The sequence below is a fragment of the Pristiophorus japonicus genome, unplaced genomic scaffold (assembly GCF_044704955.1).
Source record: "Pristiophorus japonicus isolate sPriJap1 unplaced genomic scaffold, sPriJap1.hap1 HAP1_SCAFFOLD_29, whole genome shotgun sequence".
Lineage (NCBI taxonomy): Eukaryota > Metazoa > Chordata > Chondrichthyes > Pristiophoridae > Pristiophorus > Pristiophorus japonicus.
Genome location: NW_027252668.1, coordinates 4,481,712 through 4,508,439, shown reverse-complemented (window position 1 = coordinate 4,508,439; position 26,728 = coordinate 4,481,712). Strand labels below are relative to the sequence as shown.

The 26,728-nt window shown below is 44.9% G+C and overlaps 3 protein-coding genes and 1 long non-coding RNA gene across 5 annotated transcripts in view; 2 read left to right on the top strand and 2 right to left on the bottom strand.

Moving 5' to 3' along the window:
• On the bottom strand, positions 1-26,633 carry LOC139248320 (uncharacterized). Its single transcript, XM_070872117.1, has 4 exons — positions 26,348-26,633; positions 25,143-25,521; positions 10,997-11,005; positions 1-319 (listed from the first exon to the last, which is right to left on the bottom strand). The coding sequence occupies exons 1-4, from the start codon at positions 26,631-26,633 to the stop codon at positions 1-3; spliced, it is 993 nt and encodes a 330-aa protein (XP_070728218.1).
• On the bottom strand, positions 919-2,007 carry LOC139248094 (histone H1-like). Its single transcript, XM_070871843.1, has one exon. It carries the CDS (start codon positions 2,005-2,007, stop codon positions 919-921), a length of 1,089 nt encoding a protein of 362 aa, XP_070727944.1.
• On the top strand, positions 5,760-7,642 carry LOC139248321 (uncharacterized). 2 transcript variants are annotated; one of them, XR_011591053.1, is made up of 3 exons: positions 5,760-5,829; positions 6,891-7,017; positions 7,576-7,642. It is a non-coding gene; the product is annotated as an uncharacterized lncRNA (long non-coding RNA). The 2 variants fall into 2 exon arrangements; XR_011591052.1 differs by having other exon boundaries at positions 5,809-5,829; positions 6,946-7,017.
• The window catches only part of LOC139248319 (zinc finger protein 34-like), a 31,220-nt gene continuing 18,252 nt past the window's right edge, over positions 13,761-26,728 (top strand). Inside the window, exons 1-2 of the mRNA XM_070872115.1 lie at positions 13,761-13,827; positions 14,384-14,472. The gene's annotated coding sequence lies outside the window, so the exon portion shown is untranslated. The remainder of the gene's footprint in view (positions 13,828-14,383; positions 14,473-26,728) is intronic.

The window sequence follows — 26,728 nt, the reverse complement described above, 5'->3', positions numbered from 1 at the left end:
TCAGCCGCCGAATCCATAGAGAGTGCGGCCCTGTCGTTTGAGAGCGTACACCACATCCATGGCAGTGACCGTCTTGCGCTTGGCGTGCTCGGTGTAGGTGACGGCGTCCCTGATGACATTCTCCAGGAAAACCTTCAGCACCCCACGGGTCTCCTCGTAGATCAGGCCCGAGATCCGCTTGACACCGCCACGGCGAGCCAGGCGGCGGATGGCGGGTTTGGTGATGCCCTGGATGTTATCACGGAGCACTTTACGGTGCCGCTTGCCTCCGCCTTTGCCCAGTCCTTTGCCCCCTTTTCCTCGTCCAGACATGATGATTCTTCACTCAAACTGTCGCTGAATGAGGAAGCAACTGCTCCTGGCTCATTTTTCTCCAGCCGGCCCCGACCTGACTGAGAAAGCGCAGAGTGAGAGAGGCGGGAAGGGGAGGAGACAGAGTGAGAGATTGAACAGAGAGCGCGGCAGGGAAGGAGACAGAATCAAGATTGAGAGACAGAGCAGAGCGCCGCCTCTGATCTTCCAGCTCCACCTCCAGCTTTCTGCAACTGCCAATTTCAAATTGTTTTCTCCACAATACAACCGATACACAGCGCTCCGCACAAACCCTTACAGACTCGGAATACATATTCAAGGCTTCCAGGGACCAGAAGCTTTTAAATAAGGTCCTGGTACAATTAACAATCAGGAATATTCCTGCCTATATAGTCCGTTCCCTGTCAATCTCAGACCTTATTCCATCTCCTCTCACAGACCTGTTCAGCAATTTACAAACACCTTATTCCAGCTGATTTGGAGAATCTGGAGTTTGGGGTTTGAGTTGTGAGGCGAGATATCGCCGCCAGTCCCATCGTCTCACAGAGACTCTTCCCCCTGAATCTGTGAAATGACAATGACCAGGAACTGAGACTGGAGCCGGACTCAAATCCCAGTTACAGTGAGGCCGGCCGGACATCCCATTCTCTGTGTTTTATTGTAGGCACTGGGGGAGGGGTGGGTGCCGACACTGGGGGAGGGGTGGGTGCAGACACTGGGCGAGGGGTGGGTGCAGACACTGGGGGCGCGGTGGGGTGCAGCCAATGCCAACGAGTCACCAGGGATCCCGGGGTCATTTTCAATGATTTCTATCTGGAATCTGAGCCCGGGACAGGGATTATTTGATTCCGGGATCAGCTCTTTTCTGAGAGGCGTGGGTGGCTCTGAGAAGAGCCTTTGGGTTGAAATGTTTAGAAGTTGCCTTTTTATTTTTTTTTGGGCGCTGCTTTCTTGGCTTTTGCTGATTTGAACGTTGCCTTGACCCTCGGGTTCTCCACCTTTTTTGGCCGCCTTCACTTTCTTGAGGCTCTTGGGCTTCTTCGCCGCCGCCTTCTTCCCAGCCGGCCCTTTCGCTGTCTTTTTTGTCGTTAGCGCCTTCTTGGTGCTCGTTTTCTTGGCTGCTGCTTTCTTTGCTGGAGATTTCTTGGCTGTTGCTTTCTTTGCTGGAGATTTCTTGGCTGCTGCTTTCTTTGCTGGAGATTTCTTGGCTGCTGCTTTCTTTGCTGGAGATTTCTTGGCTGTTGCTTTCTTTGCTGGAGATTTCTTGGCTGCTGCTTTCTTTGCTGGAGATTTCTTGGCTGCTGCTTTCTTTGCTGGAGATTTCTTGGCTGCTGGCTTCTTCACCTTCTTTCCCACTTTCCCCTGGGGATCTGTATTAGCGATTTTGAATGAGCCCGAGGCGCCCGTGCCCTTGATCTGCTTCAGGGAGCCATTCATCACATTCTTCTTGATACTGGACCTGATCTGGAAGCCGCGCTTCTCCACATCGACGCCTTTGGCCGCCAGAGCCTTCTTTATCGCGGCCAGGGACATTCCCCTGCGATCCTTGCCATCAGCCACAACCTTGAGGATCTGGTCGCCCAACCTGGGACCGGCTGGCCCGGAGCGGGGAGCCGCCTTCTTCTTCTTGCTGGGAGCCTTGGTTTGAGCGACGGCAGCAGGAGGAGCCGTTTCGGCGGCTGCAGTATCAGTCATGTCCGAGACTCTGGAAAATCTCTCTGACAGTCAGAGCTGGGTCAGAAATGAAACGAGAAGCGGCGACACAGAGCAACGTAAAGGCAGCGAGCGGACGAGGAGGAGACATCCTGCTGTCAGCTCCCGGCCCCTCCAGCCTCTGTGTGTTTCTCTCTCCTCACTCACTCTCCGATTCCAATTCAACTCGGGCCCTCCACATTCCCAGACTGGCCTCTTTCTGTCCCGAAGACCGGAATGTTTGCTGCCGAGAAAGTTCCATCCGAATTGAAGGCAGCAATTTCGATTTAAACCCGTTTCATTGCTGCACTGGTCGCGCTCTCTCAGCCGATCGCGGATATTTTCTCTGTTTTTGACTGAAATTTGAAACCAAATCAAACTTTCTGATTCATTCCCACTTCAGACCTGAGCAGGGCAGCAGGGCGATCCTGTGACGGGGAAATCTTTGAATTTTACACAAGAGGGACTCTGAAATCCGGCGATGAGAGCGGACACACAAACACAGTGACATTTGTCTAACCCGCCCGCTCCTTCAACACACTCTCGCTCACACAATGTTGAAATCTGCACATTCACAGCACAAACTGTTCCCAGATTTACAGTTCCCAGCACAGGCTTTCCTCTCCGCTCGGCTGTGCTGCCGATTCTCGGGTCAGTTGTAGTTTCCCAGCTCAGGAAGTGTTAAACACTCTGAGGCCGGCGCTCCTCACAGTGTCTGTTCCCAGATTCAGGGGCAGGAGCCAATCATAGCTGTGGCTGGCTTAACCCATATCTGCTTTTAAGTTGTTATTGTTCTAATGCAGAAATATGTTTGACTAACATGAAAATATAAATTATGAGCTCACCGCCCCTGCAGCCTCTCTTTGTCTCTCTCTCCTCAGAAAATGAGGGACATATATCAGTAACTGGTGCCTATCCATCCCATACTCAACACCCAGAGATGGCTATCAGAGAGAGTGACAGAGAGACAGACACAGTATCAATCTTAAACTACCGAACTGTGTCTCCATATTACTTTCAATAATATTATCACACATTAATGTACAGCACCAGCGGAAAAGACACAGAGACAGATACAGTATCAGTTTTACACTTTGTATCAGTGTTTACATAATACGCTCAGTAACAGTGCCACACCTTCACGTATTGCACCAGAGAGAAACAGAGACATTATCAGTCTTGCACTTCCAACACTGTTTCCACATCACGCTAAATAACAGTATCCCGCCTTCACAAAAAGTACAAGAGAGAGGGATAGCAACAGAGAGGCAGAGAGAGGGGAGAGGGCTGAGCGAGAGACAGGAGAGTGCGAGGTAGGGCGGTGAGACACAGAAAACATGCACAGTATCAGTTCCAGACTGACCTGTGAAGTCCCGTTTTATTCTGAAAGTTCCCATTGGAGAGACAGAAGATGCAGTCTCCTGTCTCACTGATATTGTACCAGAGACAGAAACATTATTAATCCCACACTGCGGGACAGTGTCAGAGAGTGAGAGAAACAATGTCCCACATTTATCACTCGCTTGCCTATTGAACTATCTGCAATCGTGCAACCCAGGGCCATAAGAACATAACAAATCGGAACAGGAGTAGGCCATTTAGCTCCTCGAGCCTGCTCTGTCATTCAATAAGATCACGGCTGATCTGATCATGGACTCAGCTCCACTTCCCTGCGTCCTCCCCATAACCATTTACTCCCTTATCAATCAAAAATCTGTCTATCTCTGCCTTAAATATATTCAATGACACAGCCTTCACAGTTGTCTGGGGCAGATAATTCCATAGATCTATAACCCTCTGAGAGAAGAAATTCCTCTTCAACCCAATTTTAAATGGGCGGCCCCTTATTTTAAGACTATGTAATCTAGTTTTAGTTGCCCCATGTGGAAATATCCTCTCTGCATCCACCTTGTCAAGCCCCCTTATTATTTTATAAGTTTCAATAAGATCACCTCTCATTCTTCTGATCTCCAATGTGTACAGATCCAACCTACTCAAACGTATCCTCATAACTCAACTCCCTCATCTCCGGAATCAACCGAGTGAACCTTCTCTGAATAGCCTCCAATGTAAGTATATCCTTCCTTAAATACGTAGACCAAAACTGTACACGGTACTCCAGGTGTGGCATTACCAATACCCTGTACAGCAGGACTTCTCTGCTTTTAGACTCTATCCTTCTTGCAATAAAGGACGACATTCCATTTGACTTCCTGATTACTTGCTGTACCTGCATGCAAACTTTTTGTGTTTCATGTACAAGGACCCCCAGGGCTCTCTCTACTGCTGCACATTGCAATTTTTCTCCATTTAAATTATAATTTTCTTTTCTATTATTTCTGCCAAAATGGATAACCTCTAATTTTCCCACATTATACTCCATCTGGAGGTGGACCTGAGTCTATGATCGGATCAGCCATGATTGTATTAAATGGTGGAGCAGGCTCGAGGGGCCATATGGCCTACTCCTGCTCCTATTTCTTATGTTCTTATGTTCTTATCTGCCAAATGTTTGCACACTCACTTAGCCTGCCGACATCCCTTTGCATATCTACTGTGTCCTCATCACAATTTGCTTTCCCACCCATCTTTGTATCATCAGCAAACTTGGCTAAATTAAATTTGGCCCCTTCATCCAAGTCATTAATATAGATTGTAAATAGTTGAGGACCCAGCACCGATCCCTGTGGCACCCAACTCATCACTGTTTGCCAACCATAAAATGACCCATTTATCCTGACTCTCTGTTTGCTGTTAGTTAGCCAATTCTCTATCCATACTAATATATTGCTCCCAATCCCATGAGATTTTATCTTGTGCAGTAACCTCTTAAGTGGCACCTTATCGAATGCCTGCTGGAAATCCAAATACACCACATCCACAGGTTGCCCCTTATCTACCGTGCTTATTGCATCCTCAAAGACCTGCAGAAAATTTGTCAAACATGATTTCCCTTTCATAAAACCATGCTGACTCTGTTTGATTGAATCATGCTTTTCCAAATGTCCTGCTACTGCTTCCTTAATAATGGACTCCAGCATTTTCACAACAACAGATGTTCGGCTAACTGGTCTATAGTTTCCTGCTTTTTGTTTGCCTCCTTTTTTAAACATTTGCAATTTTCCAATCTGCTGGGACCTCCCCAGAATCCAGGGAATTTTGGTAGATTACAAACAATGCATCCACTATCTCTACAGCCACATTTCTTAAGACCACAGGATGTAAGCCATCAGGTCCAGGGGACTTGTCCGGCTTTAGTCCCATTATTTTACCGAGTACTACTTCATTAGTGACAGTGATTGTAATAAGTTCCTCCCTACCTATAACCTCTTGATTGTGTACTTCGATATTACTCACAGTGAGAGTGTTTAAACTAATCTCGGACTCTTTCTGTCAGATATTAACTCCTGCACGGTCCCAGCAAACACTCCCACACCCTCGTCCCTCCGATGTTTCTGCAGGATTGCTTTGCGAAGACGGGCTCATGTGGAGAGAAAAACCCTGCAAAGAATGATCCCAAATTGAGCATCTCCGAGGGACAAGGCTCCCAGCTTTAATCATTCTCTGTCCTTTCCCCCCAGGCCCAGTTCCTTTGTCAGATTCTGATAAAAGTAAATTGGGAAGGTGCACTTTGATTTTTACAGGCTGAATTATTGCAGAGAGCTGCGCATGCGCGACGCAGCCCCGCCCCCTGTGTCGATTCCCAGTGAGCAGAAGAGCGCATGCGCCCTCCCCTCCCCCAGTCCTGCCTGTGATCGCCATTCACTCAGTGAGCGGAAGAAGATGGTTTCAAACAGCCGGGAATGGAGAACCCGCGGCCCCGGGGTAAGGCAGCGAGCAGTAGCCTCCTTACAGCAGCGCAGCGCTTTGGGAGCGTGTCCGCAGATGGGCTCAGAGAGCGGCACTGAGTCCGGGGGGAGTTGAGGGGGAGTCGGGGGCTGTGTGAAAGGGGCGGAGTGAAGCAAGAACCAGTGTCAGTGCGTGGTGTGAGTGGGGGGGAGGGAGAGGCCATTCTTGGGCTGTGTGTGGACAGTGTGTGTCCAGGGGGAAGGGAAACAGAATGGGCAGAATCTGCTGTTTACAATCATTGCTGCTTTCTCTCTCCTAACCAGGAGCGAACGTTCCTGGTTTAGTTCCATCGGGGGCTGTTTGTTTGTTAGAGGCAGAGTGGAGCAGGAACTAGTTCCGGAACATGGAGTGAGTGGGGGAAGGGAGACGTCATTCTCGGGCTGTGTGTGGACAGTCTCTTACTTTCCACTTGAGGATAAAATGGTCCTCTGATGACTCTGGTTGTAAGCAGTACTTACAGTAGCATCTCATGGTTCTCCGCAGGCCGTTGCACATGAACCAATGAACGTTACTTGGTAGAGTTTGCTTGATGGCTCCTGCATAAGGATGACACTCGTTAATCGTTTGCACTTCAGTCCCCCGCTCCTGATCTTTGGGCCCCCTGTGCGGAGGAGAGCGGGCAGATCGGAAGGCCGCCTCATAGGGCTGATTCTGGGCATGGCCAAGGTGGCCATTAACCGGTCCAGGCAGCGGGCGGTCGAGAGGGTGTTCAGCCCGACTGCCTGCCTCTCTTCCACGGTTACGTTCGAGCCATGGTTGTCACTGGAGATGGAGCACGCAGTGTTCACCGGTACGCTCGTGGCCTTCTGTGAGAGATGGACGCCAGAGGGACTGGAGTGCATCATCATCCCCGGGAACCAAATTTTAATTTGATCCATTTAATGCCAAAGTTTAATTTGTCTGTTTTAATGTCCCTTTAATAAGGGCGCACTTGATTTATTGTTTTCCTAAAATAGTTGTGTATACAGCGTGAGGTAACAGTGAAAGTAAATCACCTCGCTCTTTCAAATCATTGCTGCTTTCTTTCCCCAAATCAGTAGTGAATGTTCCTGATTCAGTTCCAATCTCACCGTATCTGTTGTTGTTGAACAGTGAACAGTGGAAACACAGCCTGACGGTGAGGATGTGAGGCGTTTCACAAAGTGCATCTATTGCAGGCACCAGGTGAGGAGTGTGGGAGAAGACATTTCAAGCATCGGTTATTTTGTTTTGGTGCATTGAGTTGTCCAGAACCGTGTTGCTGGTGATCGAGAGACTGTCGCTGCCTCAGATGCATCAGGATCTGGGCTCTGTGACATTCTGTTAACTACACAGGCCCTCAACTCAGTTTCAATAGACTGAAAACAATTGTTGTACAGCCCAGGTATTATAGTTATATTCCAGGAAAAGATTCAGAATTTTACAAGTAGTCCCATGGGAGTAAGAGATATAAACCTGGACTGTTCGAATCGGGTGGTCCTATTCATGGACCAGTGCTGGGTTTGGGTTGTGTCTGGATGCTGATAACTTACTATAGAACCGTCCTACACACCTGGTGTGCAGAATCTGAGTGCCACTGTACTGCAGTGAGGTCAGACAATGACACTGTTTGTATCGCGGTTTCCACCTCCAGATACTTTACTTTATTATAAACAAACATGTTAATTATAACTTTATTTTTTATATTCTCCCACTCACCTGTCCATATCATAACCAATATTGTTCTCGTATTATTATTCTCAGAGAGAAGTACTTCACTGAGCCTGAATAAATGTGATCTTTCCTCCACCCGGAACACAAGGAACAGTGCTGTCAGCTCCTTCTCACTCACAGTAAGTATATTATCACTTACAGAGCGCAGAGACACAAAACTGGTCTCAATCCTATTGTCATAGGCAGCAGAAGCTGTCAGTCCCACAGTGATCCGAATTTCCAGAGTTACATTATGAATCCCACAATCATTTGGAGCAGTACAATAAGATGTTGTTTCAAAGTCCAAACATATCGCACTGAGAGACAGATCCATTTTCACTCACTTACTCACAAACACAGGAACAGATAGACACTGACACAGTGTCAATCCACACTGCTGGCATACACGGACTGTCAACCAGTGCAGGCAGCTCCTTCCCACACACAGTAAGTACATTATCACTCACAGAGCGCAGAGACACAGAACTGGCCTCAATGCTATTATCACAGGCAGCAGAAGCAGTCAGTCCCACAGTAGTCCACAGTACAAGAGTTACATTGTGAATCTTACATGGAGCAGTAGAATCAGATGCTGCTTCACCATTGAAACAGATCAAACTGACCTGTAGATTAAACACCCGCACACACTTGCCAGAAACTGGCAGGTAGAGAATAAAACTCACAATCACATGCCTTAATATATAAGTTAGAAAGTAAAAACAATACCCTCATATCAGAAGCTACGGGTACAGAGCAAAAGCAATAATCACGTATCAGGAAAGGAGAGATTCAGTATTAAGCCATCTCGAATATACCAGAAAATGACAGATGCAGAGTGAAACCCACACACACCTATCAGAAAGGTAAAACCTTTACTCACATATCAGACAAATTCAGGTAGAACATAAAACAGATATTCACGTTCACATACCAGAGACGGGCAGATACAGAGTAAATCCCCGCTCATATAGCAGGAACTGACAGGTACAGTCTAAAACATACACCCAAATTGCAGGAGCTAATAGGTGCAGATTAAACCCAGACAAACACACCAGAAACTGAGAGGCACAGATTAAACCCCCACACACATACCTAAATCTGACAGTTACAGAAATATACACACACTCGCATATCAGAGACACATACAGTTTAAAGCCCATATTCATGTATCATACATAAAAGCTGACCGTTACAGGTTAAACTACCACTCATAAGCCAGAATCGGACAGTTACAGATTAAACCCAGACTCACATATCAGAAACTGACAGGTTCAGAATAAAATCCACAATCACATACCAGAAACTGACCAGTACAGATTAAAACAATACTCATATACCAGAAACTGACAGGAACAGATTAAAACACACACTCAGATACGAGAAACTGACAGGTACAGAATAAACCCCACTCTCACATACCAGAAACTGACAAGTACAGATTATAACACACATTCACATACAATAGACTGATAAGTACAGAATAAAACACACCCTTATATATCAGAAACTGACTGGCAGAGATTAAGCACCAGACTCATCTACCAGAATCTGAGATGTACAGATGGAAACCCACTCTCACATACCAGAAACTGACAAGTACAAATTAAATTAACACTCATATATTAGAAACCGACAGGTATAGATTAAGCCCACACTTGCATCTCAGAAGCTGACAGTTACAGAATACCACCCATACTCACATACCAAAAACTGACAGGTACAGGATAAAACACAGTCAAATACCAGAAACTGATATATAGATTAAACCCACACTCATATACCACATATTAACAGGGACAGATAAAATATACACTCATATTACCAGAAACTGACAGGTACAGATGCAACCCACACTCATACCCTGAAACTTACTTGTAAAACCCACATTCACATGCCAATAACTGACGGGTACTGATTATACCCCACACTCATATACCAGGTACTTTCAGGTACAGAATAGATACCCACACTCAAATACCAGAAAGTGACACGTATAGATGTAAGCCACACATATATACCAAGAAGTGATAGGTATAGATTAAACTCCACACTCATATATACCAGAAAATGACAAGTACAGAATAAAACCCACACTCGCATCTAAGAGTCTAACAGATACAGACTAAAACCCACATTCACAACCCAAAAATTGACAGCTAAAATAAAGTAAGAAATAAGGGTCATACAGCCCCTCGAGCCAGCTCTATCTTTCAATAATACCTGAACTGAATTTCCATCTCGGCTACATTTACCCACCTTATCCCCATAACCCTGAGTGCCCAAAAACCTCCAGATCTCAGTCTCGAATACAGTCATCGACTGAGCATCCGCAGCCCTCTGCAGTAGAGAATTCCAAAGATTCACACCCCTCTGAGTGAACAAGTGTCTCCTCATCTCAGTCCTAAATGGCCGAGCCCTTATCGTGAGTCTAATGCTCCTAGTTCTACACTCCAGCCAGGGGAAGCAGCATCTCAGCATCTACCTGTAAATCCCCCTCAGAATCTGATGTTTCATTGAGATCACCTCTCATACTTCTCATCTCCAAGGGTATAGGCCCAAAACTTTTAGCTTCCTGATTGCTTCCTGTTCCTGCAAATTAACTTTCTGTGATGTGTTTACTGAGACATTCAAATCCCTCACAATAACAGCATCTCAGGAATCAACCTCGTGAACCTTCTCTGAACTGCCTCTAATGGAGGTATATCCCTCCTTAAATAAGACCAAAACTGTACGCAGTATTTCAGGTGTGGTCTCACCAATGCCCTGTACAGTTGTAGCAGCACTGCTCTGCTTTTATACTCTATCCCCCTTTGCAATAAATGCCAACATTCCATTGGCCTTCCTAATTACTTGCTGTACCTGCATACTAACTTTTTGTGTTTCATGTACAAGGACCACAGATCCCTCTGTACCTCAGTATTTTATAATTTCTCCCCATTTAAATAATAATTTGCTTTTTTATTTTTCCCACCAAAGTGGAAAACCTCACATTTTCAAACATTATACTTCATCTGCCAAATTTTTGCCCACTCACTTAGCCTGTCTATATCCTGTTGCAAATTCTTTGCCACCTCATCACAATATGCTTTCCCATCAACCTTTCTGTCATCAGCAATTTGGCTACGTTACACTCGGTCCCTTTATCCAAGTCATTAATATTATGCAATTAATTAATTAATTAATATATTATAAAAAGTTGAGGCCCCAGCACTGATCCCTGTGGCACTCCACTAGTTACAGTCACAGTGTGCCAACCTGAAAATGACCCGTTTATCCCGACTTATTCTTTAGCCAATCCTCTCTGCATGCTGATATATTACCCCTGAGCGCTTATCTTGTGCAGTGACCTTTTATGTAGCACCTTGTCAAATGCCTACTGGAAATCCAAATACACTGTACGCCACATCTACTGGTTTCCCTTTATCTACCCTGCTCATTAAATCCTCAAAGAACTCCAGCAAATTTGTCAAACATGATTTCTCTTTTATTAAACCATGCTGACTCTGCTTGACTGTATTATGATTTTCTAAATGTCCTGCTATTGCTTCCTTAATAATGGACTGCAGCATTTTCCCAATGACCGAAGTTCGGCTAACTGGTCTATAGTTTCCTGCTTTCTGTCTCCCTCCTTTCTTAAATAGGGGCATTATGTTTGCGGTTTACCAATTTGATGGGACCTCTCCAGAATCCAGGCAATTTTGGTAAGGTTACAATCAATGCATCCAATATCTCAGCATCCATGCCTTTTAAGACCTTAGAACGCAGGCCATCAGATCCAGGGGACTTGTCCACCTTTACACCCATTAATTAGCCTAGTACTTTTTATCTAGTGATCACGATTGCTTTAAGTTTACCCCCTCCAAATAGCCCCTTGATTATCAGTTATTGGGATGCTTTTAGTGTCTTCTACCATGAAAAACAATACAAAATATTTGTTCCAAGTCTCTGCCATTTCTCTGTTTCTTATTATTAACTGCCCAGTCTCATTGTCCAAGAGACCAACTTTTACTGTAGCTATACCTGTAGAAGCTCTTACTGTCTGTTTTTATAATTCTTGCTAGTTTACTCTGGTAATCTATCTTCTCTCTTTAGTATTTTTAGTCATCCTTTGCTGGTTTCTAAAAATTTTCCAATCCTCTGGCCTTCCATTATTCTTTGCAACATTGTATGCCTTTGTTTTCAATTTGATACCATCCTTTACTTCCTCGGTTAGCCATGGATGGTTCATCCTTCTCTTAGAGTCCTTCTTTCTCACTGGAATATATATTTGTTGACAGATATGAAATATCTCCTTAAATGTTTGCCACTGCTCATCTAACATCTTACCCTTTAGTCTATTTTCGCAGTCCACTTTAGCCAACTCTGCCTTCATACCTTTGTAATTGCCTTTATTTAAGTTCAGGACACTAGTTTGAGATTCTCACCCTCAAACTGAATTTGAGATTCTGAAAAGCTATGATTACTCTTCCCAAGAGTATCCTTTAGTATGAGATTATTAATTAATTCAGTCTCATTACATATTACCAAATCTAAAATAGTCTGCTCCCTGGTTGGTTCCACAACGTATTGTTCTAAGAAACCAACCCGAATACACTCAATGAACTCTTCCTCGGGACTACATTTACCAATTTGATTTATCGATCAATATTAAGATTAAAATCACCCATGATTATTGTCATATCTTTCTTGCAAGCCTCCATTATTTCTTGATTTATAGTCTGTGGTACAGTGTATCTAGTGTTAGGGGCCTATAGATCGCTCCCACCAGTGACTTATTTTCCTTATTATTTCTTATCTCCGCCCACACTCCCATACCAGAGACGCAGATACAAAATAAAATTGAATCTCACATACCAGAAACTGACAGATAAAATAAAACCTGCACTTAGATACTGACAGATACAGAGTAAATGCCACATTCGTGTTCTAGCGAAAGATACATACAGTGTAAATTACTAACTCACTTACTTGAAATTAACATTTGCAGAATAAATCACCCAATCACATACCAGAAAGTGACATGTACAAAGTAAAACCCACACTCACATAGCAGATACTGACAGATAGAGTAAAGACCATCCTCACTTACCAGTTATTGACTGGAACAGGGTTATAACATCTCGCCCATCCCTGAAACTGACAGATACAAAGGAAAAACAACTTCCAATTCAGCAGAAACTGGCAGTTATAGGGTAGGACACTCACTAACATATCAGAACATAACAAGGAGAGAATAAAACCCAGACTCCCATAACAGATATAGAGAAAAGCAGTGTCAGTCCGTGGGGGGAGGGAGAGGCCATTCTCGGGCTGTGTGTGGACAGTGTGTGTCCAGGGGGAAGGGAGACAGAATGGACAGAATCTGCTGTTTACAATCATTGCTGCTTTCTCTCTCCTAACCAGGACTGAACGTTCCTGGTTTAGTTCCGTTGGGGGCTGTTTGTTTGTCAGAGGCAGAGTGGAGCAGGAACTAGTTCCGGAACATGGAGTGAGTGAGGGAAGGGAGAGGCCATTCTCGGGCTGTGTGTGGACAGTCTCTTACTTTCTACTTGAGGATAAAATGGTCCTCTGATGACTCTGGTTGTAAGCAGTTCTTACAGTAGCATTTCATGGTTCTCCACAGGCCGTTGCACATGAACCAATGAACGTTACTTGGTAGAGTTTGCTTGGTGGTTCCTGCATAAGGATGACACTCGTTAATCATTTGCACTTCAGTCCCCTGCTCCTGATCTTTGGGTCCTCTGTGCGGAGGGGAGCAGGCAGATCGGAAGGCCTCCTCGTAGGACTGCTCCTGGGCATGGCCAAGGTGGCCATTAACCGGTCCAGGCAGCGGGCGGTCGAGGGAGTGTTCAGCCCGACTGCCTGCCTCTCTTCCACGGTTATGTTCGAGCCAGGGTGTCCCTGGAAATGGAGCACGCGGTGTTCACCGGTACGCTCGTGGCCTTCCGTGAGAGGTGGGCGCCAGAGGGACTGGAGTGCATCATCACCCCCGGGAACCAAATTTTAAATAGATCCATTTAACACCAAAGTTTAATTTGTCTGTTTTAATGCCCCTTTAATAAGAGAGCACTTGATTTATTGTTTTACTAAAATAGTTGTGTATACAGCGTGAGGTAACAGTGAAAGCAAATCACCTCGCTCTTTCAAATCATTGCTGCTTTCTTTCCCCAAATCAGTAGTGAATGTTCCTGATTCAGTTCCAATCTCACCGTGTCTGTTGTTCTTGGACAGTGAACAGTGGAAACACAGCCTGACGGTGAGGTTGTGAGGAGTTTCACAAAGTGCATCTATTGCAGACACCAGGTGAGGAGTGTGGGAGAAGACATTTCAAGCATCGGTTATTTTGTTTTGGTGCAGTGAGTTGTCCAGAACCGTGTTGCTGGTGATCAAGAGCCTGTCGCTCCCTCAGATACATCAGGATCCGGACTCTGTGACATACTGTTAACTACACAGGCCCTCGGTTTCAATAGACTGAAAACAATTGTTGTACAGCCCAGGTACTATGGTTATGTTCCTGGAAGTGATTCAGAATTTTACAAGTAGTCCCATGGGAGTGGGAGATATAAACCTGGACTGTTCCAATCGGGTGGTCCTATTCATGGACCAGTGCTGGGTTTGGGTTGTGTCTGGATGCTGATAACTTACTATAGAACTGTCCTACACACCAGATGTGGAGAATCTCAGTGCTACTGTACTGCAGTGAGGTCAGACAATGACACTGTTTGTATCGTGGTTTCCCCTCTCCAGATACTTTACTTTATTATAAACAAACATGTTAATTATAACTTTATTTTTTATATTCTCCCACTCACCTGTCCATATCATAACTAATACATTGTTCTCGTATTATTACTCTCAGAGAGAAGTACTTCACTGAGCCTGAATAAATGTGATCTTTCCTCCACCCGGAACACAAGGAACAGTGCTGTCAGCTCCTTCTCACTCACAGTAAGTATATTATCACTTACAGAGCGCAGAGACACAAAACTGGTCTCAATCCTATTGTCATAGGCAGCAGAAGCCGTCAGTCCCGCAGTGATCCGAATTTCCAGAGTTACATTGTGAATCTTACATGGAGCAGTAGAATCACCATTGAAACAGATCAAACTGACATGTAGATTAAACACCCGCACTCACTTGCCAGAAACAGGCAGTTAGAGAATAAAACACACAATCACATCCCTTAAATTAGAAGTTATAAAGTAAAAACTGTACTCGTATATCAGAAGTTGACGGGTACAGAGCAAAATCAATAATCACGTATCAGGAAAGGAGAGATTCAGTATTAAGCCACCTCGAACATACCAGAAAATGACAGGTGCAGAATAAAACCCACACTCCCGTACCATAGACTGACAGATACAATATACAACCCACACCCACATAGATGAAAGTGACATATAGAGTAAACTCCACACCAGAGAGTGACATGTCGATTGTAAATCCCAGAGTCACATGTCAGAAAACAGAGGTAAAAAGTAAAACTGATACTTGCATTGCAGAATTTGACAGTTTCTGAGCTAAAGACATATTGCCATCTCATAAACTGGCAGATGCAGAGTGAAACCCACACACACCTATCAGAAAGGTAAAACCTTTACTCACATATCAGACAAATTCAGGGAGAACATAAAACAGATATTCACGTTCACATACCAGAGACGGGCAGATACAGAGTAAATCCCCGCTCATATAGCAGGAACTGACAGATACAGTCTAAAACACAGACCCAAATTGCAGGACGAAGAGGTTCAGATTAAACCCAGAGTAACACACCAGAAACTGAGAGACACAGATTAAACCCCCACACACATACCTAAATCTGATCGTTAGAGAAATATACACGCACTCGCATATCAGAGACACATACAGTATACATTCATGTATCATACATAGAAGCTGACAGGTACAGGTTAAACCAGAAACTGACAGGTACAGATTAAATGCACACTCACATATCAGAAACTGACCGATACATGTTTAAATCAAAACTCACAAAACAGAAAATGAAAGGTATCAGATATCTCATATCCGAGATTGACAGGTACAGAATAAAATACACACTCAAAACTGAAACTGACAAGTACTGAATAAACCCACACTGGCAAATTAGAGACTGACTTGAACAGAATGAACCCACACACACGTACCAGAAACTGACCGGTACAGAATAAAACCCACACTCACATCCAGAAACTGTCAGGTATAGATGCAAGACACACTCACATACCTGAAACTTCTACAGATTAAAACACACATTCACATAACGGAGACTAAAAGGTACAGATTAAACCCCACACTCACATACGAGAAACTGACAGGTACAGAATAAATCCCACACTCACATCCAGAAACTGATAGGTACAGAATAAAACCCACACTCGCATCCAGAAACTGTCAGGTATAGATGCAAGACACACTCACATACCTGAAACTTCTACAGATTAAAACACACATTCACATAACAGAGACTAAAAGGTATAGATTAAACCCCACACTCACATACGAGAAACTGACAGGTACAGAATAAATCCCATACTCACATCCAGAAACTGACAGGTAGAGGATAAAACACAGTCAAATACCAGAAACTGACATATACAAATTAAACCCACATTCATACCACAGATTGACGGACAGATAAAATACACACTCATACCAGAAATTGAAGGTACAGATTAAGCACCACACTCATCTACCAGAAACTGACAGGTACAGATTAAAACCCACTCTCAGACACCAGAAATTGACAGGTACAGATGCAACGCACACTCACATACCTGAAACTTACTTGTACAGATTAAAACACACATTCACATAGCAGAGACTGAAAGCTACAGATTAAATCACACACTCATATACCAGAAACTGACATATACAAATCTCCTGCACCTATTTTCTATGTTTCTATGGGGTGTGGCGGGAGGGCGGGAGTGGGGTACTGAGGTTGGATGTTCAGCCATGAACTCGTTGAATGGCGGTGCAGGCTGGAAGGGCCGAATGGCCTACTCCTGCACCTATTTTCTATGTTTCTATGTTTCTAAACCCACACTTATATACCACAGATTGACAGGGACAGATAAAATACACACTCATATACCAGAAACTGACAGGTGCAGATTAAACCCCACACTCGCATACCAGAAACTGATAGGTATATATTAAACCCCACACTCACATACCAGAAACTGATAGGTATATATTAAACCCCACACTCACATAGAGGATATAACGAGCATGGTGGATAGAGGTGTACCGATGGATGTGGTGTATTTAGATTTCTAAAAGGCATTCGATAAGGTGCCACACAAAAGGTTGCTGCAGAAGATAAAGGTACGCGGAGTCAGAGGAAATGTATTAGCATGGATCGAGAATTGGCTGGCTAACAGAAAGCAGAGAGTCGGGATAAATGGGTCCTTTTCGGGTTGGAAATCAGTGGTTAGTGGTGTGCCACAGGGATCGATGCTGGGACCACAACTGTTTACAATATACATAGATGACCTGGAAGAGGGGACAGAGTGTAGTGTAACAAAATTTGCAGATGACACAAAGATTAGTGGGAAAGCGGGTTGTGTAGACGATACAGAGAGGCTGCAAAGAGATTTAGAGAGGGTAAGTGAATGGGCTAAGGTTTGGCAGATGGAATACAATGTTGGAAAATGTGAGGTCATCCACCTTGGAAAAAAAAACAGTAAAAGGGAATATTATTTGAATGGGGAGAAATTACAACATGTTGCGGTGCAGAGGGACTTGGGGGTCCTTGTGCATGAATCCCAAAAAGTTAGTTTGCAGGTGCAGCAGGTAATCAGGAAGGCGAATGGAATGTTGGCCTTCATTGCGAGAGGGATGGAGTACAAAAGCAGGGAGGACCGACTGCAACTGTACAGGGTATTGGTGAGGCCGCACCTGGAGTACTGCGTGCAGTTTTGGTCACCTTACTTAAGGAAGGATATACTGGCTTTGGAGCGGGTACAGAGATGATTCACTAGGCTGATTCCGGAGATGAGAGGGTTACCTTATGATGCTAGATTGAGTAGACTGGGTCTTTACTCGTTGGAGTTCAGAAGGATGAGGGGTGATCTTATAGAAAAATTTAAAATAATGGAGGGGATAGACAAGATAGAGGCAGAGAGGTTGTTTCCACTGGTCGGGGAGACTAGAACTAGGGGGCACAGCCTCAAAATACAAAGGAGCCAATTTAAAACCGAGTTGAGAAGGAATTTCTTCTCCCAGAGGGTTGTGAATCTGTGGAATTTTCTGCCCAGGGAAGCAGTTGAGGCTAGCTCATTGAATGTATTCAAATCACAGATAGATAGATTTTTAACCAATAAGGGAATTAAGGCTTATGGTGAGCGGGCGGGTAAGTGGAGCTTAGTCCATGGCCAGATCAGCCATGATCTCGTTGAGTGGCGGAGCAGGCTCGAGGGGCTAGATGGCCTACTCCTGTTCCTAATTCTTATGTTCTTATGAAATACCACACTCATCAGAAACTGACAAGTACAGAATAAACCCCACTCTCACATACCAGAAATGGACAAGTACAGATTGAATCCCACACTCACATACCAGAAACGGACGGGTACCAAATAGACCTACACTCAAATACCAGAAAATGACAGGTACAGATGTAACCCACACTCCTATACCAAACACTGATAGGTACAGATTAAAGACCACACTGAAATGCCAGATTCTGACCGCTAGATAGGAAAACCATGCTCACATACCAGAAACTTTCAGGTACAGAATAAACCCCATACTCCCATAACAGAGACTAACAGGTACAGATTAAACCCCACACTCACATACCAGAAACTGACAGATACAGATTAAATCCTCCTCTTACATGCCACAAACTACAGGTACAGAATAAACCCCATGCACCCACATACCAGAAACAGACAAGTACAGATTGAAACAGTTGTACAGACCTTGGTCAGACATTATCTGAAGCGTTGTACTCGGGAAGGATATATTGGCTTTGGAATGGGTACATTACAGATTCACCAGAATGATGCTCGTGCTTAAGGGTTAAATTATGAAGAAAGGTTACATAAACTTAGTGTGCATTCCCTTGAGTTTAGACGGTTGAAGTATTTGATAGGGTAGATACAAAATAACTATTTCCTCTGATGGAGTCTCGATCAAGGGTGAACAATCTTGCATTTAAAACATTTTATTTATTCACGGTATGTGGGCATCGTTAGCAAGGCCAGAACTGCGTACAGTTTTGGTCTCCTTATTTAAGGAGAGATATACTTGCGTTGGAGGCAGTCAGAGAAGGTTCACGAGGTTGATTCCGGAGATGAACAGTAGCTACACTGTTGGATGGAGTATAAATCAAGAAATAATGGAGTCTTGATTATTGTCGTTCCTTTTTTACATGTGTGATTTTAACCTTCATATTGATTGGACAAAGCAAATTGGCCAGGGTAGCCTTGAGGAAGAGTTCATAGAGTGTATTCGGGATAGTTTCCTTGAACCAACCAGGGATCAGGCTATCTTAGCTCTGGTACTGTATAATGAGACAGGATTAATAAATGATCTTCCAGTAAAGGATCCTCTAGGAATGAGTGACCATAGCACGGTTGAATTTCAAATTCAGTTGGAGGGTGAGAAAGTTGGATCTCAAACCAGTGTCCTAAGCTTAAATAAAGGAGACTATAAAGGTATGAGGATAGAGTTGGCTAAATTGATCTGGGAAAATAGATAAAAAAATGGGACGGTTGATGAGCAGTGGCAGACATTTAAGGAGATATTCCATAACTCGCCAAAAAAATATATCCCAATGAGAAGGAAAGACTGTAAGAGAAGAGATAACCATCCTTGGCGAAATAAGGGATGGTATCAAATTGAAAACGAGGGCCAAGACTAGTGGGAGGCCAGAGGATTGAGAAACTTTTAAAAGCCAGCAAAGAACGACTAAAAAAAATGAGAGAGAGGGAAGATAGATTATGAAAGTAAACTAGCAAGGAACATAAAAACAGATAGATAGTAAGAGTTTCTACAGGTATATAAAAAGGAAAAGAGTGGCTAAAGTAAATTTTGGTTCCCGAGAGGATGAGACTGGGGAATTAATATTGGAGAACAGGGAAATGGCAGACGTTGAACAAATATTTTGTGTCAGTCTTCATGGTGGAGGATACTGAAGACGACCCAATAGTGGATAGTCAAGGGACTATGGGGAGAGAGGAGCTCAGTACAATCACTGTCACTAAAGTGGTGCTCGATGAAGTGATGGGACTAAAGGCAGACGAGTCCCCTGGATCTGATGGCTTACATCCTAGGGTCTTAAAAGAAGTGGCTACAAAGATAGTGGATGCATTGGTTCAGTGCTGGGATCCCAGCTATTTACAATATACATCAATGATTTAGATGAAGGAATTGAATGTAATATCTCCAAGTTTGCAGATGACACTAAGTTGGGTGGCGGTGTGAGCTGTGAGGGGACGCTAAGAGGCTGCAGGGTGTCTTGGACAGGTTAGGTGAGTGGGCAAATACATGGCAGATGCAGTGTAATGTGGATAAATGTGAGGTTATCCACTTTGGTGGCAAAAACAGAAGTCAGAATATTATCTGAATGGTGACAGATTAGGAAAAGGGGAGATGCAACGAGACCTGGGTGTCATGGTACATCAGTCATTGAAGTTTGGCATGCAGGTACAGCAGGCGGTGAAGAAGGCAAGTGGTATGTTGGCCTTCACAGCTAGAGGATTTGAGTATAGGAGCAGGGAGATCTTACTACAGTTGTACAGGGCCTTGGTGAGGCCTCACCTGGAATATTGTGTTCAGTTTTGGTCCCCTAATCTGAGGAAGGATGGTCTTGCTATTGAGGGAGTACAGCGAAGGTTCACCAGATTGATTCCTGGGATGGCAGGACTGACATATGAGGAGAGACTGGATCAATTGGGCTTGTATCCACTGGAGTTTAGAACAATGAGAGGGGATTTCACAGAAACATGTAAAATTCTGACGGGATTGGACAGGTTAGAGGCAGGAAGAATATTCCCATTGCTGGGGAGTTCCAGAACCAAGAATAAGGGTTAGTAAGCCATTTAAGACTGAGATGAGGAGCAACTTCTTCACTCAGAGTGGTTAACCTGTGGAATTCTCTACTGCAAAAAGTTATTGAGGCCAGTTCATTAGATATATTCAAAAGGGAGTTAGATATGGCCCTTATGGCCAAAGGGATCAAGGGGTATGGAGAGAAAGCAGGAAATGGGTACTGAGGTTCAAAGATCAGCCATGATCTTATTGAATGGCGGTGCAGGCTCGAGGGGCCGAATGGCCTGCTCCTGCACCTAATTTCTATGTTTCTATGAAACACACATTCACATACTGACAATAGACTGACAAGTACAGAATAAAACATACATTCACATATCAGAAACTGACAAGCAGAGATTAAGCACATACCAGAAACTGACAGGTACAGAATAAACCCCACACTCACATACCAGAGACTAACAGAGGTATAGATTAAACCCCACACTCGCATCGAAGAGACAGATAGCTATAAAGTAAATCCCACACTCACATATTAGAGTCTAACAGATACAGACTAAAACTCACATTCACAACCCAGGGAGTGACAGCTAAAATAAAATAAGAAATAACAGTAATAATACGTCATGCAGCCCCTCGAGCCAGCTCTATCTTTCAATAACACCTGAACTGAACTTCTATCTCAGTTCCATTTACCCACCTTATCCCCATAACTCTTAGTGCCCAAAAACCTCCCGATCTCAGTCTCAAATACAGTCATCGACTGAGCATCCGCTGCCCTCTGCAGTAGAGAATTCCAAAGATTCACACCCCTCTGAGTGAACAAGTGTCTCCTCATCTCAGTCCTAAATGGCCGAGCCCTTATCGTGAGTCTTTCGCTCCTAGTTCTACACTCCAGCCAGGGGAAGCAGCCTCTCGGCATCTACTCTGTAAATCCCCCTCAGAATCTGATGTTTCATTGAGATCACCTCTCATTCTTCTCATCTCCAAGGGTATAGGCCCAAAACTTTTACCTTCCTAATTGCTTCCTGTTCCTGCACATTAACTTTCTGTGATGTGTTTACTGAGACATTCAAATCCCTCACAATAACAGCATTGACTAGTCTCTCACCTTTTAATAAATATTCTGCTTTTCACACTCCCATAACAGAAACTGACAGGTACAGAGTAACCCCCCACACTCACATACCAGAACATGACATGTACAGAATAAGACCCAGAGTCTCATAACAGAAACTGACAGATACAGAGAAAAGACCATACTCACAAACCCGAGACAGACAGTTACAGAGTGAAACACACACTCACATATGGCTGATAGGTATGAAATAAAATCCACACTCACATCCCAGAAACTGACAGATAGAAAGAAGAAAAAACAGTCACACACCAGAGACTGACAGATAAAGACTAAAACCCACACTCGCGTACCAGAAACTGACATATACAAATTAAACGCACACTCCTATACCATAGATTGACAGGGACAGATAAAATACACACTCATGTACCAGAAACCAATAGGTGCAGATTAAACTCCACACTCACATATCAGAAACTGATAGGTATAAACCGCTCACTCACATACCAGAAACTGACAGGTATATATTAGCAACTGAAAGGGACAGAGATAGATACATACTCCCATACCAGAGATTGACAGCGCACAGATAGATACATACACCCATACCAGATACTGACAGCACAGAGATAGACACATGCACTCATACCTGACACTGACAGCGCATGGATAGATACATACGCCCATACCAGAGACTGACAGGTACACAAATAGATACATACTTCGACACCAGCGACCGACAGGCACAGAGATGGATACATACTCCCATAACAGAGATTGACATTCACATAACTGGAAACATCCTTACCAGACACTAACTGGCACAGAGAAAGATACATACACCCATACCAGACATTGGCAGCACACATATAGATATATACGCCCATATCAGAGACTGACAGGCACAGATAGATGCATACTCCCATACCATGCACTGACAGGCACAGAAATAGATACATACTCCCATACCAGAGATTGACTGGCACACAGATAGATATATACTCCCATAACAGTATCTGTCAGGTACGGTGATAAATACATACTCCCATACCACAGACTGACAGGCACAGATAGATACATACACCCATACCAGACGCTGGCAGCGCAAGGATAGATACATACATCCTGGGACATTGGAACCAGTTCTGGGGGAGGTGGGACCAGTACAAATCGGACGGTCTGCACCTGGGCAAGATCGGAACCAATATCCTAGGGGGAGTGCTTGCTAGTGCTGTTGGGGAGGAGTTAATCTAATGTGGCAGGGGGATGGGAACCTATGCAGGGAGACAGAGGGAAATAGAAGGGGGGCAGAAGCAAAGGATGGAAAGGAGAATATTAAAAGTGGAAGGCAGAGAAAATAATCTGTGAAACCCAACTTTTACAAAGATTGAGTTGGAATATGTCCCATTACAGAATCGGTGGAGATTGATTCCCGCCCATTACAGTTTGAAATAGTACCCGAATTTAATCCTGATTGTAACAGCCTGGAACTTGCAAGGGAAATATGTAAAAGACAAAATTAATTAAAACGTGTTGGGAAATCTTTGACTAATGGTGAATTTATATTAACATAATCCGCTATTTTAAAATTTCTTGGCGGGGTTTTTGAATTAAAAATCGTTATTCTGACTGTTGGATACAGTAATTTCCGCCCTACTTTCATTGGTGGGCTCAACAGAGTGTGATTGGTCATCTGAAAAGACGAATGAAATTCACCACCGAGCGACCAATTACAAGTTCACACCCCACATTCCTCCAGAAGGTATAAGAAAAGCAGTTATCGGAGAAGTTTCTCATTTTTTCTCTGAACGTGTGGATTGTGGAAATGTCTGGGAGAGGAAAAAGTGGCGGTAAAGTTCGGGCCAAGGCCAAGTCTCGCTCCTCGCGGGCCGGACTGCAGTTCCCTGTGGGCCGTGTTCACAGGCATCTGCGAAAGGGGAACTACGCTGAGCGTGTGGGTGCCGGAGCCCCGGTCTACATGGCTGCTGTGCTCGAGTATCTGACCGCTGAAATCCTGGAGCTGGCCGGCAACAACAAGAAGACCCGCATCATCCCCAGACACCTACAGCTGGCCATCCGCAACGACGAGGAGCTCAACAAGCTGCTGGGAAAGGTGACCATCGCTCAGGGTGGAGTGCTGCCTAATATCCAGGCTGTGCTGCTGCCCAAGAAAACCGCCAGTGCGCCCAAGGGCAAGTAAAGCGGACAGGATTTAATCTAATAACCCAAAGGCTCTTTTCAGAGCCACCCACAGTATCTGTGAAAGGGCTGCTTTCTGTTTTGTGGATCACAATTGTCACTGATCTAATTTTATACAAAATCGACGGAAGCTGAACGTCAGACCGCTAGTTATTGAACATGTTGGGACAGCCGAATGTGAACCGGATGATAAGAGCCGAGTATAAAGGAATGAGCGGTTGATGGGCTCACTGACTTTTATAGGAGTAATAATTCCATAGGGAGAAATATATACATTCTGAACAGATTGATCCATGAGGACTTTTATCTTTTTTTTAAATTTGCGTACAGAAGGATGGAATTCCATCTCATGGCTAATTTAAAATATCCCAAATAGTATCCGACCTGTGCCCGCATTAAGAAACATAGAAACATAGAAAATAGGTGCAGGAGTAGGCCATTCGGCCCTTCTAGCCTGCACCGCCATTCAATGAGTTCATGGCTGAACATTCAACTTCAGTACCCCATTCCTGCTTTCTCGCCATACCCCTTGATCCCCCTAGCAGTAAGGACCTCATCTAACTCCTTTTTGAATATATTTAGTGAATTGGCCTCAACAACTTTCTGTGGTAGAGAATTCCACAGGTTCACCACTCTCTGGGTGAAGAAGTTCCTCCGCATCTCGGTCCTAAATGGCTTACCCCTTATCCTTAGACTGTGACCCCTGGTTCTGGACTTCCCCAACATTGGGAACATTCTTCCTGCATCTAACCCCGTCAGAATTTTATATGTTTCTATGAGGTCCCCTCTCATTCTTCTGAACTCCAGTGAATACAAGCCCAGTTGATCCAGTCTTTCTTGATAGGTCAGTCCCGCCATCCCGGGAATCAGTCTGGTGAACCTTCGCTGGTTAAAAGGTGAGATACAGATTACAGACAGCTCGTCCCCTCTCTGGAATCTGTACCGGTATGTGCAGTGGGATCAATTCACTATCACATCTCCCACTTAGTTAGCGACCCACATTGGGCTGGTGTAGTCGGTATACTGGGCATCTGACTCGCATCGATACATGTATGAAAGCCGCACCGTCAGATAATCACCGCCTACACTACATAAAGCCCCAGTTATAGTAACACTACAAGACGTGCACGGTGTGTACACGGGACAGTTTGCGTGGAGCGGGTCGCAGCCCTTTCCTTTGCTGATTTGGTGGCTCTGAAAAGAGCCGTTGTTGCACTTGGTGCGAAAGCTTGGAGCCCGGGCAGGAAGAGTCTAGGCGCGCTCCCCGCGGATGCGGCGGGCCAGCTGGATATCTTTGGGCATGATGGTGACTCGCTTGGCGTGGATGGCGCACAGGTTGGTGTCCTCAAACAGCCCCACCAGGTAAGCCTCGCTGGCCTCCTGCAGGGCCATGACGGCCGAACTCTGGAAGCGTAGGTCGGTCTTGAAGTCCTGAGCGATCTCCCGCACCAGGCGCTGGAAGGGCAGCTTGCGGATCAGCAGCTCGGTGGATTTCTGGTAGCGGCGGATCTCCCTCAGAGCCACGGTGCCGGGTCTGTAGCGATGAGGCTTCTTCACTCCGCCCGTGGCCGGAGCGCTCTTCCGGGCTGCTTTGGTCGCCAGCTGTTTGCGAGGAGCCTTCCCTCCGGTCGATTTGCGCGCTGTCTGCTTGGTCCTGGCCATTTTCTGAACGGATCTCAGCACAATCTGGGACACACGGACTGGGAATGGTCCTTTTAAAGTGTCTATCAGGGCCCGCCCCTGGGCTGTGATTGGTCACAGCCCGACCGCCAATCATGTTTCAACCAATCACCGAGAGCGAAAGGAAAGGGCGGGGATTACTGGGCCATGATTGACTGAAATGAAACTGACAGTTCGTCAATTTCAAACAGCCCGCCAATTTCAGAGTCTCAACGAACAGAGATTAAAGAAACTAATTTCCCGCCAGCAATTTAAGAATCCGGCTCTTTATAACCTCGATGGTGCCCCATTATAAATCACCAATCCCATTCTCTTTAACATTCCGGTTTTAATTCTGTCCCATTCCCTGATGGGTCTGTAGCGGGCGGGAATAATTCCCCGGTCACTGCATCCTGTAAACACAAAGTCCCGCATCCATCCCGCCAGTGCCGTCCCGTTTCATCAATTGTCACACAAAGCTCACAACATTACAGGATTATCTGTGAGGGGAGACTGTAATGTCGGTTAAAGGAGACTGTGTATCCCCGCCCGCTCATTGTGACCGGGACACCCGGAGTTTCTGATCTCATATTAAACTATTGTTCTAAAATATTTAATAGTTCCCATATTCCTACAGCGACTGCACTGCAAAAGTACTTTATTGGCTTTGAGAAGTCCGATGGCCGTGTAAGGCGCTATATATATCAAAGTGTTTCCTTTAATTAAATAGCTGAAATAATTTCCCACCCAAACTGTCCACACTCCCATCCCCAGGTCACTGCTCTCTCTGTGAGGAGGTGGGTGGCTCTTAAAAGAGCCTTTGTGTTGTGCTGGGTGGAAAGGGTGGAGTTGTTCAGCCGCCGAATCCATAGAGAGTGCGGCCCTGGCGTTTGAGAGCGTACACCACATCCATGGCAGTGACCGTCTTGCGCTTGGCGTGCTCGGTGTAGGTGACGGCGTCCCTGATGACATTCTCCAGGAAAACCTTCAGCACCCCGCGGGTCTCCTCATAGATGAGGCCCGAGATTCGCTTGACACCGCCACGGCGAGCCAGGCGGCGGATGGCGGGTTTGGTGATGCCCTGGATGTTATCACGGAGCACTTTCCGGTGCCGCTTGGCTCCTCCTTTGCCCAGTCCTTTGCCTCCTTTACCTCGCCCAGACATGGTGATTCTTCACTCAAACTGTCGCTGAATGAGGAACCAACTCCTCCTGGCTCATTTTTGAGAGAGCCGGCCCGACCTGACTGAGAAAGCGCAGA

Bases quoted from the DNA above. Each gene is read 5' to 3' on its own strand.
- LOC139248094 (XM_070871843.1), bottom strand. From the start codon at position 2,007: ATGACTGATACTGCAGCCGCCGAAACGGCTCCTCCTGCTGCCGTCGCT.
- LOC139248320 (XM_070872117.1), bottom strand. From the start codon at position 26,633: ATGTCTGGGCGAGGTAAAGGAGGCAAAGGACTGGGCAAAGGAGGAGCC. The intron at 25,522-26,347 runs GCACTCTCTATG...ACACTTTAAAAG, and splicing joins CGCTCTCAAACGCCAGGGCC to GACCATTCCCAGTCCGTGTG.